Raw genomic sequence first — 13,523 nt, 5'->3', positions numbered from 1 at the left:
CACTGGCCACCGTGACAGAGGTGCACCAAAGAAAAGGTACAAGGACTGCCTAAAGAAATCTCTTGGTGCCTGCCACATTGACCACCGCCAGTGGGCTGATAACGCCTCAAACCGTGCATCTTGGCGCCTCACAGTTTGGCGGGCAGCAGCCTCCTTTGAAGAAGACCGCAGAGCCCACCTCACTGACAAAAGGCAAAGGAGGAAAAACCCAACACCCAACCCCAACCAACCAATTTTCCCTTGCAACCGCTGCAATCGTGTCTGCCTGTCCCGCATCGGACTGGTCAGCCACAAACGAGCCTGCAGCTGACGTGGACTTTTTACCCCCTCCATAAATCTTCGTCCGCGAAGCCAAGCCAAAGAAAAAAGAGTGCATCTTGGGCAGATTTATCAGCATTACTTTGCCAGGACCTGATCTAGTCACCGGGTACTATCAGATGGAAGGACACGCCAGACTTGCTTCCCTGCACATGAATCAGGCGAGTCCACACAATTTATCTGATGCCACTGTGTGCATCAAAATTAATGATGTGAGGGTAAATTGCTTAATAGATAGTGGAAGCACTGAAAGTTTTATTGACCAGGGGTTGGTCAACCACCTTTCCCTCCCCACATGCCCAAGTGAGCACCAGATCCTGTTAGCAGCCAGCAGCCTTGCGGCTGAGGTAAAACAGTTTTGCAGGGTTACTCTAGAAATCCAGGGCACAAAATACGAAGGGTTCAAATTACGCATACTCCCTCACCTCTGTGCCCCGGTACTATTGGGGTTAGATTTTCAGTGCCAGTTAGAAAGCATTAAAATAGTGCACAATGGGCCTCACCCCCCACTACACCTTAAGAAGAAACAACACTGCAGCCTGTCTGTCCTGATCATAGAACCCCCTCTGCTGTTCACACACACCTGACCCCAGAATGCACACCAATAGCCACAAAGAGCAGGAGGTACAGTCAAGGGACAGAGCCTTCATTAGGACAGAGGTCCGCAGGCTACTACAGGAGGGCATCATAGAGCAGAGCACTGAACGAAAGTACTGGATAAACTCAGCAGGTCATGTAACATCCATAGGAAGTCAAAAACAATCAACATTTTTGATCTGAGTCCCTCATTGGGGGATGTAGAAAAGCACCTAGCCTGTTGATTCCTATGGATATTGTGTGACTCGTTGAGTGTCTCCGGTACTTTTTATATACTGCACTTGAATCAGCTGTAGATTTTCTTGTTTAATTCCTGATCTGATCTTGCCTTGTGATTAGATTTGTGTGCAAAAGACCCTGCCATGTGTATTGTCCTGTGGTGGAAATCTGGGGAACTTCTGCATGGATTCTCTTTTGAGATTCCTTGCAGAACTCAAGTGAAGCGAGAACTTGGGGTGGGTTGGAATATTGAGCTTGCATTGCTAAAAACTACTAGTAAATTCTGCGCTGCTGTTTATCACCTTTCACCTGCTGTGAAAATTTCATTTTAAAAAACACGTAAGCTGTTAAGGTAAAACTGCAAGGATTAATTCCTTAATGTGAATTTAGACCGTACCTTGACATTCTACAAGCAAATTGACAGTTGCACCAATTTGTAATATAGTCATAACATGTGCCAGATAGTGCACATATAACATTTTAGCAATTGTGCTAAAACAGTAGGTTGGTGAACTTTGCAGCTGATATTCTGCTAGACTGACTTTGCTGTCTGCATCTGTAGACACAATGGACCAAATGTCCCAGGTAATTTGCTCAAAAAATTTTTTAAATGTAAAAAAGCCATTCTGAAATACTATTGTTTCAACAAAATATACCAAGAGAGAAGAACCAAATTAAAATTGGTGAAATGTCATTTTGGAACTAACATCAAGAGCAAAATGCTAACTTAAATATGATACATTTTTCCAATAATAAATTAAATATGGAAATCCAAGTTTCCGTGAGAACATGGGCAATGTAAAATATTTGTACTTTGTGGGCCTTGCTTGGTAACCCAGACATCTTTTGTGTACATAAAATGTAAGCAAAGTATTTGTGTCAGAAAAAAGTTAATTTAAACATGTTTTTCTAGCAATAAACATGTTGTTTATTCACTAAACGTGTCAATCTGTTTTAAATGCTAAGTCAGTGAAACGTCCATTTCCATTGTGTTATTCATTGCCTATTTTTTTAAAAATCTGGGTATGAGCTGAAAAGTGTTTATTCATGTACTTAATTAGACCTTGAATCTGACTCTCTGGATTTATTGAGCACATCTGAATATCCAGATCTAAGTCACGTACCTCTGAGAGAAGGCTTCGAGGAAGGTGCATCAGAGCTCCCCAGCAACAATATAAAAATATTTCGGAAAGAAATGCTAAAATTGATGATTGAAGGAATTAAAATATCTTTGGTGAGTGATTCACTTCTCCATATCCTACTATTTATTTAAATCAGAGGGTTCTTGTTATTTCTGGCTGCATGGATAGAATCCAAAGGATTTGGATGTCATTTATTAAGCATGAATCCTATGGGAAAGCTACTTTGATCCAATTTTGTAGATTATCTTCAATAATGATAAGTCTGCCCCTTGCTGGACTGGCCACTGAACTTACTTTTTCTAGATGTGGAGGCCCATGTGAGCTGACCCTTATCTAATAGTTGTCCTGTGAGATAGTGTGGACTCAATTATGTGAGCTCACCAGCCATCAAGGATTGTAATGTCTCCAATAAAGATGTTCAAAACCAATTGGAATAGATTTAATTTTTTTTTAGTAAGGTTCAGTGTGTTGTAACACATGCTTCCTAACGTGAATCTGAGGTTGAGAGGCAAAGTGAATGCAAATCCTCTCTTCAGTAACTCAGTATTCTGCCACTGGACTCACTGGTGAGATTAAGATTTAAGCATTTGACCTTGCATTTGGAAGACAGAGTCCTTAAGGTGTAATTGGCTGACATATATTAGATCGTTTCATAACTGCTGGATTCATCCAGTGAGATCTGACCCATGAAGATGAGATCCCAGCATATGTATTCAACAGTTATTGTTTAACTTGATGCAGGTTCCTTCAAAAATTGACTTCATTTTAATCCCTAATTTGTTTACCTGAATTGGTTTAGGAAGCAGGCAGAAACAACCCTCCACGTCAGCAGTGGAAGCGCATGCTTTGGTCCTGCAGGGAGACGTTCCGATCCCAATTGGGTCGGTTGCTTGTTCATCTTCTGTGTCCTGCCCGTCTATTAGAAGAGAGGAAAATGGCTTTGGAAATAGTTTATGAACCAAACTATCAGGAGATTCTGCGAGAATGTCTTAGTCAAATGTTGGAGGTAAGGCATCTGCCATTAAAGTTTGCCATATAAATGCAAGAAGTAGTTCTAAAGCATGTGTGTTAATCATTTTATTATTGGGGTAAAATGATGAGCTAATAATTCTGTTGGAATGGATACAAATGTAAGTACTATAAATGTAATCACTATACAGTTGATATCCATATTTTAACACATTTTTATTGCAGTGCATTGTATTTGAAAATTACCTAAATATATATTGAACTAAGAATGTTCAAAAAAAACAGAAACCAAATGAGGCAGCTTTTTTTTTTTTTTAAATTTTTTATTTTTCACACCATAAATCACAATAGCCATGATATACACTTTTTCTTTTCCACACATTTACAGTGACTTTTTCTCCCCCCCCCCTCCCTCCTCCCAAGCCACCCCCCCCCCTCTCATCCATTTTAGGTATACAATCTAGGTTGCATTAATTCAGTCAGACAATGTTGTCATTCAACAAAAATACACCAGAAATTCTACTGAGTCCATTCTTTTCTTTTCTTCTCCTTCCATCAACTTAGGTAATGTTTGTTCCCGGTAGGTTTTCGCTATTGTATTTAATGTAAGGCTCCCATACTTGTTCGAATATTTCAATATTATTTCTTAAACTATATGTTATTTTTTCTAATGGAATACATTTATTCATTTCTATATCCCATTGTTGTATTTACAAATTATCTTCCAATTTCCAGGTTGACATAATACATTTTTTTGCTACGGCTAGGGCTATCTTGACAAATCTTTTTTGTGCATCTTCCAAGTCAATTCCAAATTCTTTATTTTTTATGTTACTTAGGAGAAAGATCTCTGGATTCTTTGGTATATTGTTTTCTGTTATTTTATTTAATATCTGATTGAGATCATCCCAAAATTTTTCTACTCTCTCACATGTCCAGATTGCATGAATTGTTGTTCCCCTTTCTTTTTTACATCGAAAACATCTATCAGATACTGTTGGGTCCCATTTATTTAACTTTTGCGGTGTAATGTATAGTCTGTGTAACCAATTATATTGTATCATACGCAGCCTCGTATTTATTGTATTTCTCATCGTTCCAGAACATAATTTCTCCCATGTTTCCTTTTTTATCTTTATATTTAAATCTTGTTCCCATTTTTGTTTAGTTTTACCGTGAGGCAGCTTTTAATGGTGTGTCTTGTTCGGATTACTATAGCATGGACCCAAGCTGGCACTGTATTTGTATGAACTGATGCATAACCACATGGAGGCCTTGTCCAATAAACAGCAGTCTGCAGCTGGCAACTTTTATACATCATTAAAGCTCTGTGGATACAAGTGTATTCCTCTTGGTGCTCCACCCAAACCAGATCTCATTAAAGCTGTTGAAGAGGTATGAAGCATGGCTCCCTTTTTAAAATGGAACCTTTTCAGAATAACCTTCTCTTGCATGCAACAGTATATTTAGCTGTCTGGTCTATAGATAAAATAAAACTGCATCTGTAATGGAATGGTAACCATTTGGAAGATATAGTATTTAAGGTGTGGCATTGATACTATAGTAATATTTAAACAAGTTAAAGCCAAGGTATCATCTATTAAAAGCTGTGAGGCATTGTGCCCATCCTGTGTTGTATTCTTTTCGCATCTTGCCATAACCACCTAGTTTAATTCATAGTTTATTTACAAATTCTATGAAAATCAAGATGTGCCCAATTTCTGTCAGCTGGCAATATTTCCATTAAAATTATGCCTTAGAGCTCTCCCAGTTACTCCGTTAGTTTCTCCACTGAGAAACCGAGTTAATTGGATCTGGAAGATAAAGACAACAAATACTAAGATTCCGGTAACTTTGGTACAGTAAAACATCCCAAGGCTCATTAGAGACATTTTCAAATTTATTTTGAAATTGAGCCACGTAATTGGTCCATAATCATATGCCTTGATAAAGGAAGGGTTCAAGCTTTATCTTTGCTACAGCTGAATTTCTCCAGCTTTGTGTTTACTTCAGCCGTAGTGTCTCCAGACTTTTGTGTTTTACCTTGGTCAGTAACTTACCTTTTAAAGAACATTTTGAAGGCATGCAGAGCTGTTTCGGAAGTCCATTCGGCCCATTTACTTACTGTAATCACGACTATCACTGCTGGATACGATTTTCCCTGCCTATATGATAAATGAAATCTCCTGGTTGATATAGTTAATGCTCTCTCGACCACAGCTGAAACCTATTCCACCAAACTGTCTATCAATACTGATTCTGTTTCTGAATCACTAAGATGAGATTATGCTTAACCAATGTCCCTTTACTATCAGAAATACTTTCTCACTTTCACAGAGAGACAAATGGAGATGAATAAAGAACCACTGAAGTTTTTTTTTTCAATCTTATTATTATTATAATTTATAAACACATACAGTTCAAAGAGATATGAAAAATACATAGTAAATAACAAATTAATACAGAGATATTAAACAATAATATTGCAGAATAAAAATATATCATAAAAAAATTTTAGATCAGTTTAGAGTATGAACTATCTCTAAAAAAATATGATATAATTAATAAAAAAATATAAAAAAAGAGAGAAAAAAAAACCCCCAAAAAGGAAAAAAAAACAAATCTGAATTAAAAACTTTAAAAAAAACCTACCGATATAGCTAAATCACGCCGATCACTCCGATCTCATCTAACAGCCCAATTATCATACATAATCATAAAAAGAAAACAGAGCCAGATCAACTCACCACAAATGAAAATATTGAATAAATGGTCGCCAGGTTAACTCAAACTTAGAAGGGGATTCATAGAGAGAGTTTCTAATTTTCTCTAAATTTAAACATAGTATAGTTTTTTTTCAAAATTGGGTTTTGTTTTCTCAGTAATGCGGAAAGATCCTTGCTCTCAGGCCCCCCCACCCCCTTCCTGCCTAGTAAATATTTTGTGTCTCCTACTGAGACGTTTCTATTTACATTTATGGTACAGATCTTGATTCTGCAAACATGGGACTGGGCAAACAGTAGACCATTGTCTCTTTTTTTTTTGATTGAATAAATATAAATAAACATTGAAAGTGAAATACATAATAATTTTGTCTTTCAGGAGCAGATTAAATATGTGAATGAGGAAATTGCAAATAAAATAGCCTGGGAAAAGAAAATTATGACTTCTCAGCAGAGGTAAAGTCGCAGTTAGCTAATGTGTACATTAGGATACCAACTCTAGGGATGCAGGTTCTGCACTGAATTGACCTTTGGCTGAGCCTGAAAGGAAGGGGAAAGCATCAACAGAAATGTCTCAATCAGGATTTCTCTCGTGAATTTACCCCCAACTCCTAAAGCACAGAAGATCTGGTAATTGGGATGTAAGCCACCTCTCCTTTTTGTTGGTTATCCATTGATTCAATAGCAGCAATAAAAATGAGGATGGGTAAACATTTTTAGAACAAAAAAGTGTTTTCCATGATGAGGACAGTTTCACTCAATGTATTGTAAAATGTATTTATGCTGCAATGTTTTTTTTAAAATAGACAACGTTTCATCTGAAGATTGTTAACAGCAACTTAGACTTACAAAGCCCATCTCAAGCAGTGGAGTGCTGTGGGGCTCTGTAATGGGAGAGTGGCTTAAGGAGGAACTGGAGAAGGAACAAAACATCTCAAAAAAGATTGAAAGAGGGAGATTCAAGGAGCCAGGCTCATTGCCAGAGTGGATAATAGTTAATTTGTGGATCTGAAAAATAGCCATAAATAACTCAAGGATATGGGGACAGTGCAAGACTTAATCTGAGTCATCCTCTCATGCTGGATGTTGATATGATACGTTGGAAGGATTAAAAATCTTGTGCCCCAGTATGAATAGAGTAAATAAACAATCTTGACGATAAGTGCAGAGTTGAATCATCAGCGTGCACGTCGAAGCTAAATAAATGTTTATGGATGTAAAAGGCTAAGAATAAATGATTTGTATTTAAGAGAGAATACACAGTGGCCGAAGTAAAGGCAGGAAACTGGTGTTAGAATAAGCTCTGATGAAAGGTCATCATCCTGAAGCTTCAGCTCTGTTTCTCTCTCCTCAGATCCTGTCTGACCTGTGGAGTATTTTCAAAATGTTCTGTTTTTCTTTCTGATATCCAGCATTTGCAGTTTCTTTTTGTGCTTTTCAAGATCATTATCAACTGCCACTGAAAAGTGCATATAGAAAATAACTGGATGAAAATGAGATGGATTCTATTATTAAGTAGCTTCTTAAAATTTGTTGAAGCATAAATCATGATTTATACCTTGATAGCAGTATTGGAAGGCTGCTAGGGAGGGGAGGGAAATAAAGGTTTTTAAAAGTCCTCGATAAAGTAATTTTTCTGCCTAGCTCAAGATTTGTTTTTTTTTTTCAGCCTCCTTCAACGGCTGGATTTGAAATCTAAAGATATTTCCAAAATAGCTGCTGAAATCACTCAGAATATCTCTCTGGAGCAAGGTATGGAGAGGAAGAAAGTGATTCAGCACATCAGGAGAATGTTCAAGATAGATTTAAGTGCTGGCAGGCACTGGCGAGAACTTGTCCAACAGTTAACGCATGAAAGGTAACTTTTAGAAGTAAAAACCAGGTGTTACATTTACCTATGTACATTAGTTACATACTGATAATAGATGCTAGGTTATTTGTTCTAAAGATTTAAAATCCATGTCTCACCAGTGAATAAGATGTTCTTTGGCTTGGCTTCGCGGACGAAGATTTATGGAGGGGGTAAAAAGTCCACGTCAGCTGCAGGCTCGTTTGTGGCTGACAAGTCCGATACGGGACAGGCAGACACGGTTGCAGCGGCTGCAGGGGAAAATTGGTTGGTTAGGGTTGGGTGTTGGGTTTTTCCTCCTTTGCCTTTTGTCAGTGAGGTGGGCTCTGTGGTCTTCTTCAAAGGAGGTTGTTGCCCGCTGAACTGTGAGGCGCCAAGATGTACAATTGTAAAGAAAGGATCCCTTAATAGAAAACATTGAATAATTAAATTGAGGCATCTGCAATGTTCTTATCTACTTTGTTTATAATCCTTGTTTATCACATCCGATTTTTGTATATTTTGCCAATTTTACTTGGCTACCGGGACCTAAACAAAAGTTCTGCTACAATTTTAAATCCTTTTCTGCCTATTAACTCTTATCTCAATTGTATGTTTTACTTTCATACCCTTTCTAGCCATGAGATGATTTCTTCCTCAATAATCTCTCCCCTTTTCCACCCCAACTCAATCCCTTCCCCCCCCCCCCCCCCACGACTTTTTATCATTTTCATTATTTGGAGATCTTCCAATCTGATAAAGTTAACTTTTGTCATTAGGTGTGTAGTGTACATCGAAAGAATCAAAGATTTGTTGATCTGAACCACAGCTTTTATTAACAAAAGACTCACTTGTAGAATGATCTGGGTCTGGCGAGGAGCAACCCTTTAAGACCCGCCATCCTATACTACAATATACACATATATACTTCGGTGATAGAATCGTACTATCACATTCACCCCTTCTTTGAAAACTGACCCTGGGGTGAATGGAGGGCTGTAAAAAAAGGGGGTGAGAAGTGCATAGAAGGGAGCGGATGGAATGTAGGGCGCTAGTGAGTACGTCCTGTCAGCGAGCGGTGGGGAGGCCTTTGGACCGGAGGGAAAACGTGACCGCTTTCCAGACGGTGGCATTCTCTCTTTCGACCTGCTTATTACTGCATGGGTTATAGCTGGTGGTCAAGCTTGAAGCAATACCACACTCCAGGAGGTTCTTCCGCAGTTCAGCGCTCATAAACGAGGACCTCCAGTCACTGTGGATGTAACCGGGGTACCCGAAGATGCTGTGTTAGGCCTCTATAACTGAGGAGGTGGTCATGTCCAAGCAGGTCACAGCGAATGGAAAGCGAGAGTACTCGTCGATCACGTAAGAATGTAGGTGTTATAGTTGGTTGACGGTAGGTCCCCTTGAAGTCCACGCTTAGACGTTCAAATGGCCGGGTGGCTTTGATGATGTGGGTGTTCTCCGGGCGGAAGAAGTGTGGCTTGCACTCAGCGCACACTGGGCAGGCTCGGGTCATGGAGCTAATCTCCTCGACCGTGTAGGGCAGGTTGCGAGCCTTTACGAAGTACATGAACCTAGTGATTCCTGGATGACAGAGCTCCTCGTGGAGTCTCTGCAGCCTGTCCAGTTGTTTGTTGGCGCAAGTTCCACCGGAGAGCGCATCTGGCAGGTCGTCAGCAGTGTAAAGCACCTGCCAGCGAGGTAGTGCCTCCAACGACGTACCGCTTCGACTATGGCCTGGGCCTCCTTCTCAATAGAGGAGTGTCGGCTCTCCGGGCCCTGGAGGGTCCTGGAGAAGAAGGCTATTGGCTGGCCGGCCTGGTTCAAAATGGCTACCAGTGCAAAATTGGATGCATCGCTCTACTTGGAACAGAATGGACTCGTCAATGGCGTGCAGCGTTGCAGCGGCGAAGTCCGATTTGATGTGGTCGAAGGCCGCTCTGGCTTTGGTTGACAGGGGGAAGGAGGTGGTCTTGATAAGTGGCCATGGCGTACTGTAGAACCCATTGGGCGTAGTACAAAAAGAAGCCCAGGCAGTGTCTGAGTGCCTTTTGGGTGTGGGGGGGTGGCAGGTCCATGAGAGGACAGGTCAAGGTCCAGTATTACCACCCCGTTTTCCACCATGCAATCTAGAATTGCGAGCTGAGAGGTCCGGAAGACACACTTGTCGAAATTGTAGGTTAAGTTCAGCCAAATAATTGTCTGAAAAAATTTCTCAAGGTTGGCATCATGATCCTGCGTGTCATGGCCACAGATGGTGATGATGTCCGGATACGGGAAAGTAGCTGTTAGCCCGTTCAGGTCTACCATCCGGTCCATTTCCCACTGGAAAACCGCAATGCCATTCATGACCCCAAAGGGTACCCTGAGGAATTGGTACAACCGCCCGTTCGATTCGAAGGCCGTGAAAGGTCGGTCTTCTTGACGGATCAGAAGCTGGTGATAGGCCGAACGTAGGTCACTGGTGGAGAACACACGGTATTGGGCGATTTGATTCATCACATCCGTGATCCGTGGGAAGGGGTACACATCCAGAAGCGTGAAGCGGTTGACTGTCTGGCTGCAGTCAACCACCATCTGCAGCTTCTCCCTGCTTTTAACAACCACCACCTGAGTCCTCCAGGGACTTGAGCTGAGTTTGATAATGCCCTCGTCCAGCAGTCTGCGCACCCCATTTGTGATGAATTTCCTGTCTTCATAACTATACTGCCGACTTTTGGTGGCCACTGGTTTCCAGCCAGAGGTGAGGTTTGCGAAGAGTGCTGGAGGTGCGACCCAGAGGGTGGAGAGGCTACAAGTGGAGCACTGGGGCGTGGGGGCTGGTGGTATGGGCTGTCGTTGGCATGAGGCCTCCGAGATGAAGTGGTTACAGACAGAGAGTGGGGAGTGGGGCCCCCCCATAATGCAGGTAAACTTCAGAACTGGCACTGAAAATCCAATCCCAGCAATACAGGTGCGCACAGTTGAGGGAGGACTAACAGTTTAATATCAGTAAATGTGATGCCCTGGACTTTCAGGGTCACCATGCAATACCCCTTTATGCCAGTCGAGTGTGATCAGGTCACCAATGAAATCTTTTGGTCAGTGGGGAGAATGACCAGTCCACAACGTTGGGCCAAGTCTGGACGGATAAAACTCTCAGTTGACCCCGAGTCAAATAAGCAATTAGTACAGTGTCGGTGCACTTTAATCAATTCCATCACTTTTGTGAGCGGATGGGGGCAGTCCTGGTCCAGGGTCACTGATGCAGCGACCTGTGCTGGGGACTGTGGAGTCTTGCATGATGACGTCATGCAACGTCGAGCCTGAAGTGCACTACGTGTGTGTGGTGACGTCACCGGAGCAGTCAGGCTGGAGCTGTCGTTGGCAAATGGCTGGAGCTGCTGCTTGCAGCCGGCTGGGGCCGTCGGGCTGCCAACGGTAAGTGCTGGGAGCCGTTGCTTGCAGTCGGCGGTGGGACGGTTGGTCGGGCAGTCGGCGACGGTAGTGGTGGTGGGTACCAGGTCGATAGCGGTGGTGGCGGGTACCTGGTTGGTGGCGGCGGTGAGTACCTGGTCGGCAGTGGCGGCAACAGGTACCTGGTCGGCAGCAGCAGTCGCTGAAGTCAGGGCCAGGGTCAGAGCTGGGGTGGTCATCACCGGACCCGGAGCTGAGGCGACCGTTACTGAGGTCGGAACTGGAGTTGGGGTGGCTGTCAATTGAGTCGGAGGTGGAGCAGCCATTATCGGGGCCGGTGCCTGGATGGCTGTTGCTTCGTGTGGGTGGTCCAAGCAGGCCAACGTCATCGCGGCGAGGACGGAGTGTCCCTTCCGCGTGCAGTGCCTGCCCCGTGATGTCAGGCGCTGCCGCGCGATCGAGCCCTCGCTCTCATTGGACGAGAAGTTTGAATGAGGGATGGTGGTTGGGCCTCACACGAGGCACTGTGTTTGGTGGTGGCCATTTTGGAGCGACAGACTACAGCAAAATGGCCGTTTTTAAGGCACTTCTGGAACCTGGCTTTCCTTGCAGGACACTGGGACCTGCTGTGCTTGTCCGTCCCGCAGAAGTAGCACTTCGGGGTCGCATCAGGCAGGGTAGCGGCGGCAGCCAGGTCATCGGAGGCCCATGGGATAGTAGGGTTAAGAGCAGGCATCCTACTCACTTCATAGCGTGGGGTCCAGCCCTGAGAGTAAGCATCCATACTTAAGACCGCAGCCTCAATCGTCTCTGCAATCCGGGTCGTGTCCTCTAGGTTTTCTCCCCCATGCTCTAGCAAGCGCTGACTCACCTAATTCGATCCGACCCCGGCCACATAAGCATCCCGAATGAGATCGTCGGTGATCTCAGCTGCAGTTCTGTCTGCTCAGACACAGACTCTGCCCAGTAACCTTAGTGCTTGGAGGTTAGCTCTACAGGACTCACTGGGCAGTTGCCTCCTGGTTGCTTTCTTGTACCAACCATAGACCCTGTTCACAGGTTGCTTGTAGAGTCCTTTCAGCACCTTCATGGTTACTGTGTAGGTGGCTGCATCCTGGATGCTCTCGTAGACCCTCGGGGACACCATAGACATTAATACTAGCAGTCGATGGCCGTCCTTCATCATGGCAGGGTCAGAGAGCTGTAGGTAAGCTTCGACACACTTCACCCAGTGCTTGAAGTCATTCAGGGCAGTAGCTGACTGCGGGTCGATATTGAGGCGTTCCAGTCGCAGCATACGCTCCATCCCGAGAAAAGCTTTTGTTAATAAAATTGTAGTGCATGTCAAAAGAATCAAAGACTTGTTGATCCAAATCAAGGCTTTTATTAACAAAAGACTGGAGCGTATCACATGTAGAATGATCTGGGTCTGGCTAGGAGCAACCCTTTAAGACCTGCCAGTAGGTGTGGCTACGCTCTCAGTCAATCACAGCCATCCTATACTACAATATACACATATATACATCAGTGATAGAATCCGTACTATCGCCCCTGACCCTTCTCCTCTCCCGCGGCAGCAACCCCACACCTCTCTCCCCTGTGGTAGCGACTCCTCTCCCGCTGATTGTGGCACCACCCCACACCCCCTGCCCCCCCACGACATCGACCTCTCCCCCCATGGCAGCCACCTCATTCACCCCCCCCCAAATGTGCCCGCCCCCTCTCCATCTTGCGGCAGCGACCTCTTCCCCCAACCCCCCCCCCCCCCCCCCCCACCCCACCTTCACCAGGGGTTTCCATGTGATGACAGCACACAAATGCTGACGTCACAGGAGTAACCGGGTTGGCCATTTTGCTTTTCAAGCCGCCAGTGGACTCATCCTGGGTAAGTTTAACTGGGTTCCCTGACTACCTCGGAGGTAGGGCAGGGATGGACGACACTGACCGGGTTGGACCCTTCCAAGCTGCTTTGTGAGTGGGGTGCGAACCGGGCAAATTGCCCAGTTAACCCCATTTTACGAGGCAGCTTGAAAGCACCTACTGAGTCAACCAGCATTGAAACCACGCTCTTTTGTTCAACAAGTCTGCTCAAATCGTTTTGTTTTTCATATTTTACCATCAACAGCAACTCACCATGCACTCTACCTACAGCTTGCAATTAATCTTTAACCCACGTGTGTTAGGGATGTAGGAGGAAAGTATTCGACCTGAAGAAAGCCTACACTGACAGGGAGAATATGCATACTCCACATAGACCAGCGCCGAGATCATGATTGAACCCAGGATACTGGAGCTGTGAGCAGTAGCTCACTGTGTTGTTCTGAAAAC

General features: G+C 43.7%; 1 protein-coding gene across 6 annotated transcripts in view; it reads left to right on the top strand.

The window, feature by feature from the left end:
• The window catches only part of lyst (lysosomal trafficking regulator), a 344,523-nt gene that overhangs the window by 265,279 nt on the left and 65,721 nt on the right, over positions 1 to 13,523 (top strand). For 5 of the 6 annotated variants that reach the window (XM_069885165.1, XM_069885164.1, XM_069885168.1 and 2 more), the window contains 5 exons: positions 2,196 to 2,368; positions 3,076 to 3,282; positions 4,464 to 4,640; positions 6,348 to 6,424; positions 7,638 to 7,826. In XM_069885165.1, coding sequence (XP_069741266.1) covers positions 2,196 to 2,368; positions 3,076 to 3,282; positions 4,464 to 4,640; positions 6,348 to 6,424; positions 7,638 to 7,826 — 823 coding nt within the window. The remainder of the gene's footprint in view (positions 1 to 2,195; positions 2,369 to 3,075; positions 3,283 to 4,463; positions 4,641 to 6,347; positions 6,425 to 7,637; positions 7,827 to 13,523) is intronic. The other variant, XM_069885166.1, reaches the window with a different exon arrangement.

This window comes from Narcine bancroftii, chromosome 6, assembly GCF_036971445.1.
Source record: "Narcine bancroftii isolate sNarBan1 chromosome 6, sNarBan1.hap1, whole genome shotgun sequence".
In the NCBI taxonomy this organism is placed as follows: domain Eukaryota; kingdom Metazoa; phylum Chordata; class Chondrichthyes; order Torpediniformes; family Narcinidae; genus Narcine; species Narcine bancroftii.
Note: the sequence above shows the minus strand (reverse complement) of the source record. Positions and strands in the feature narration are given on the sequence as shown.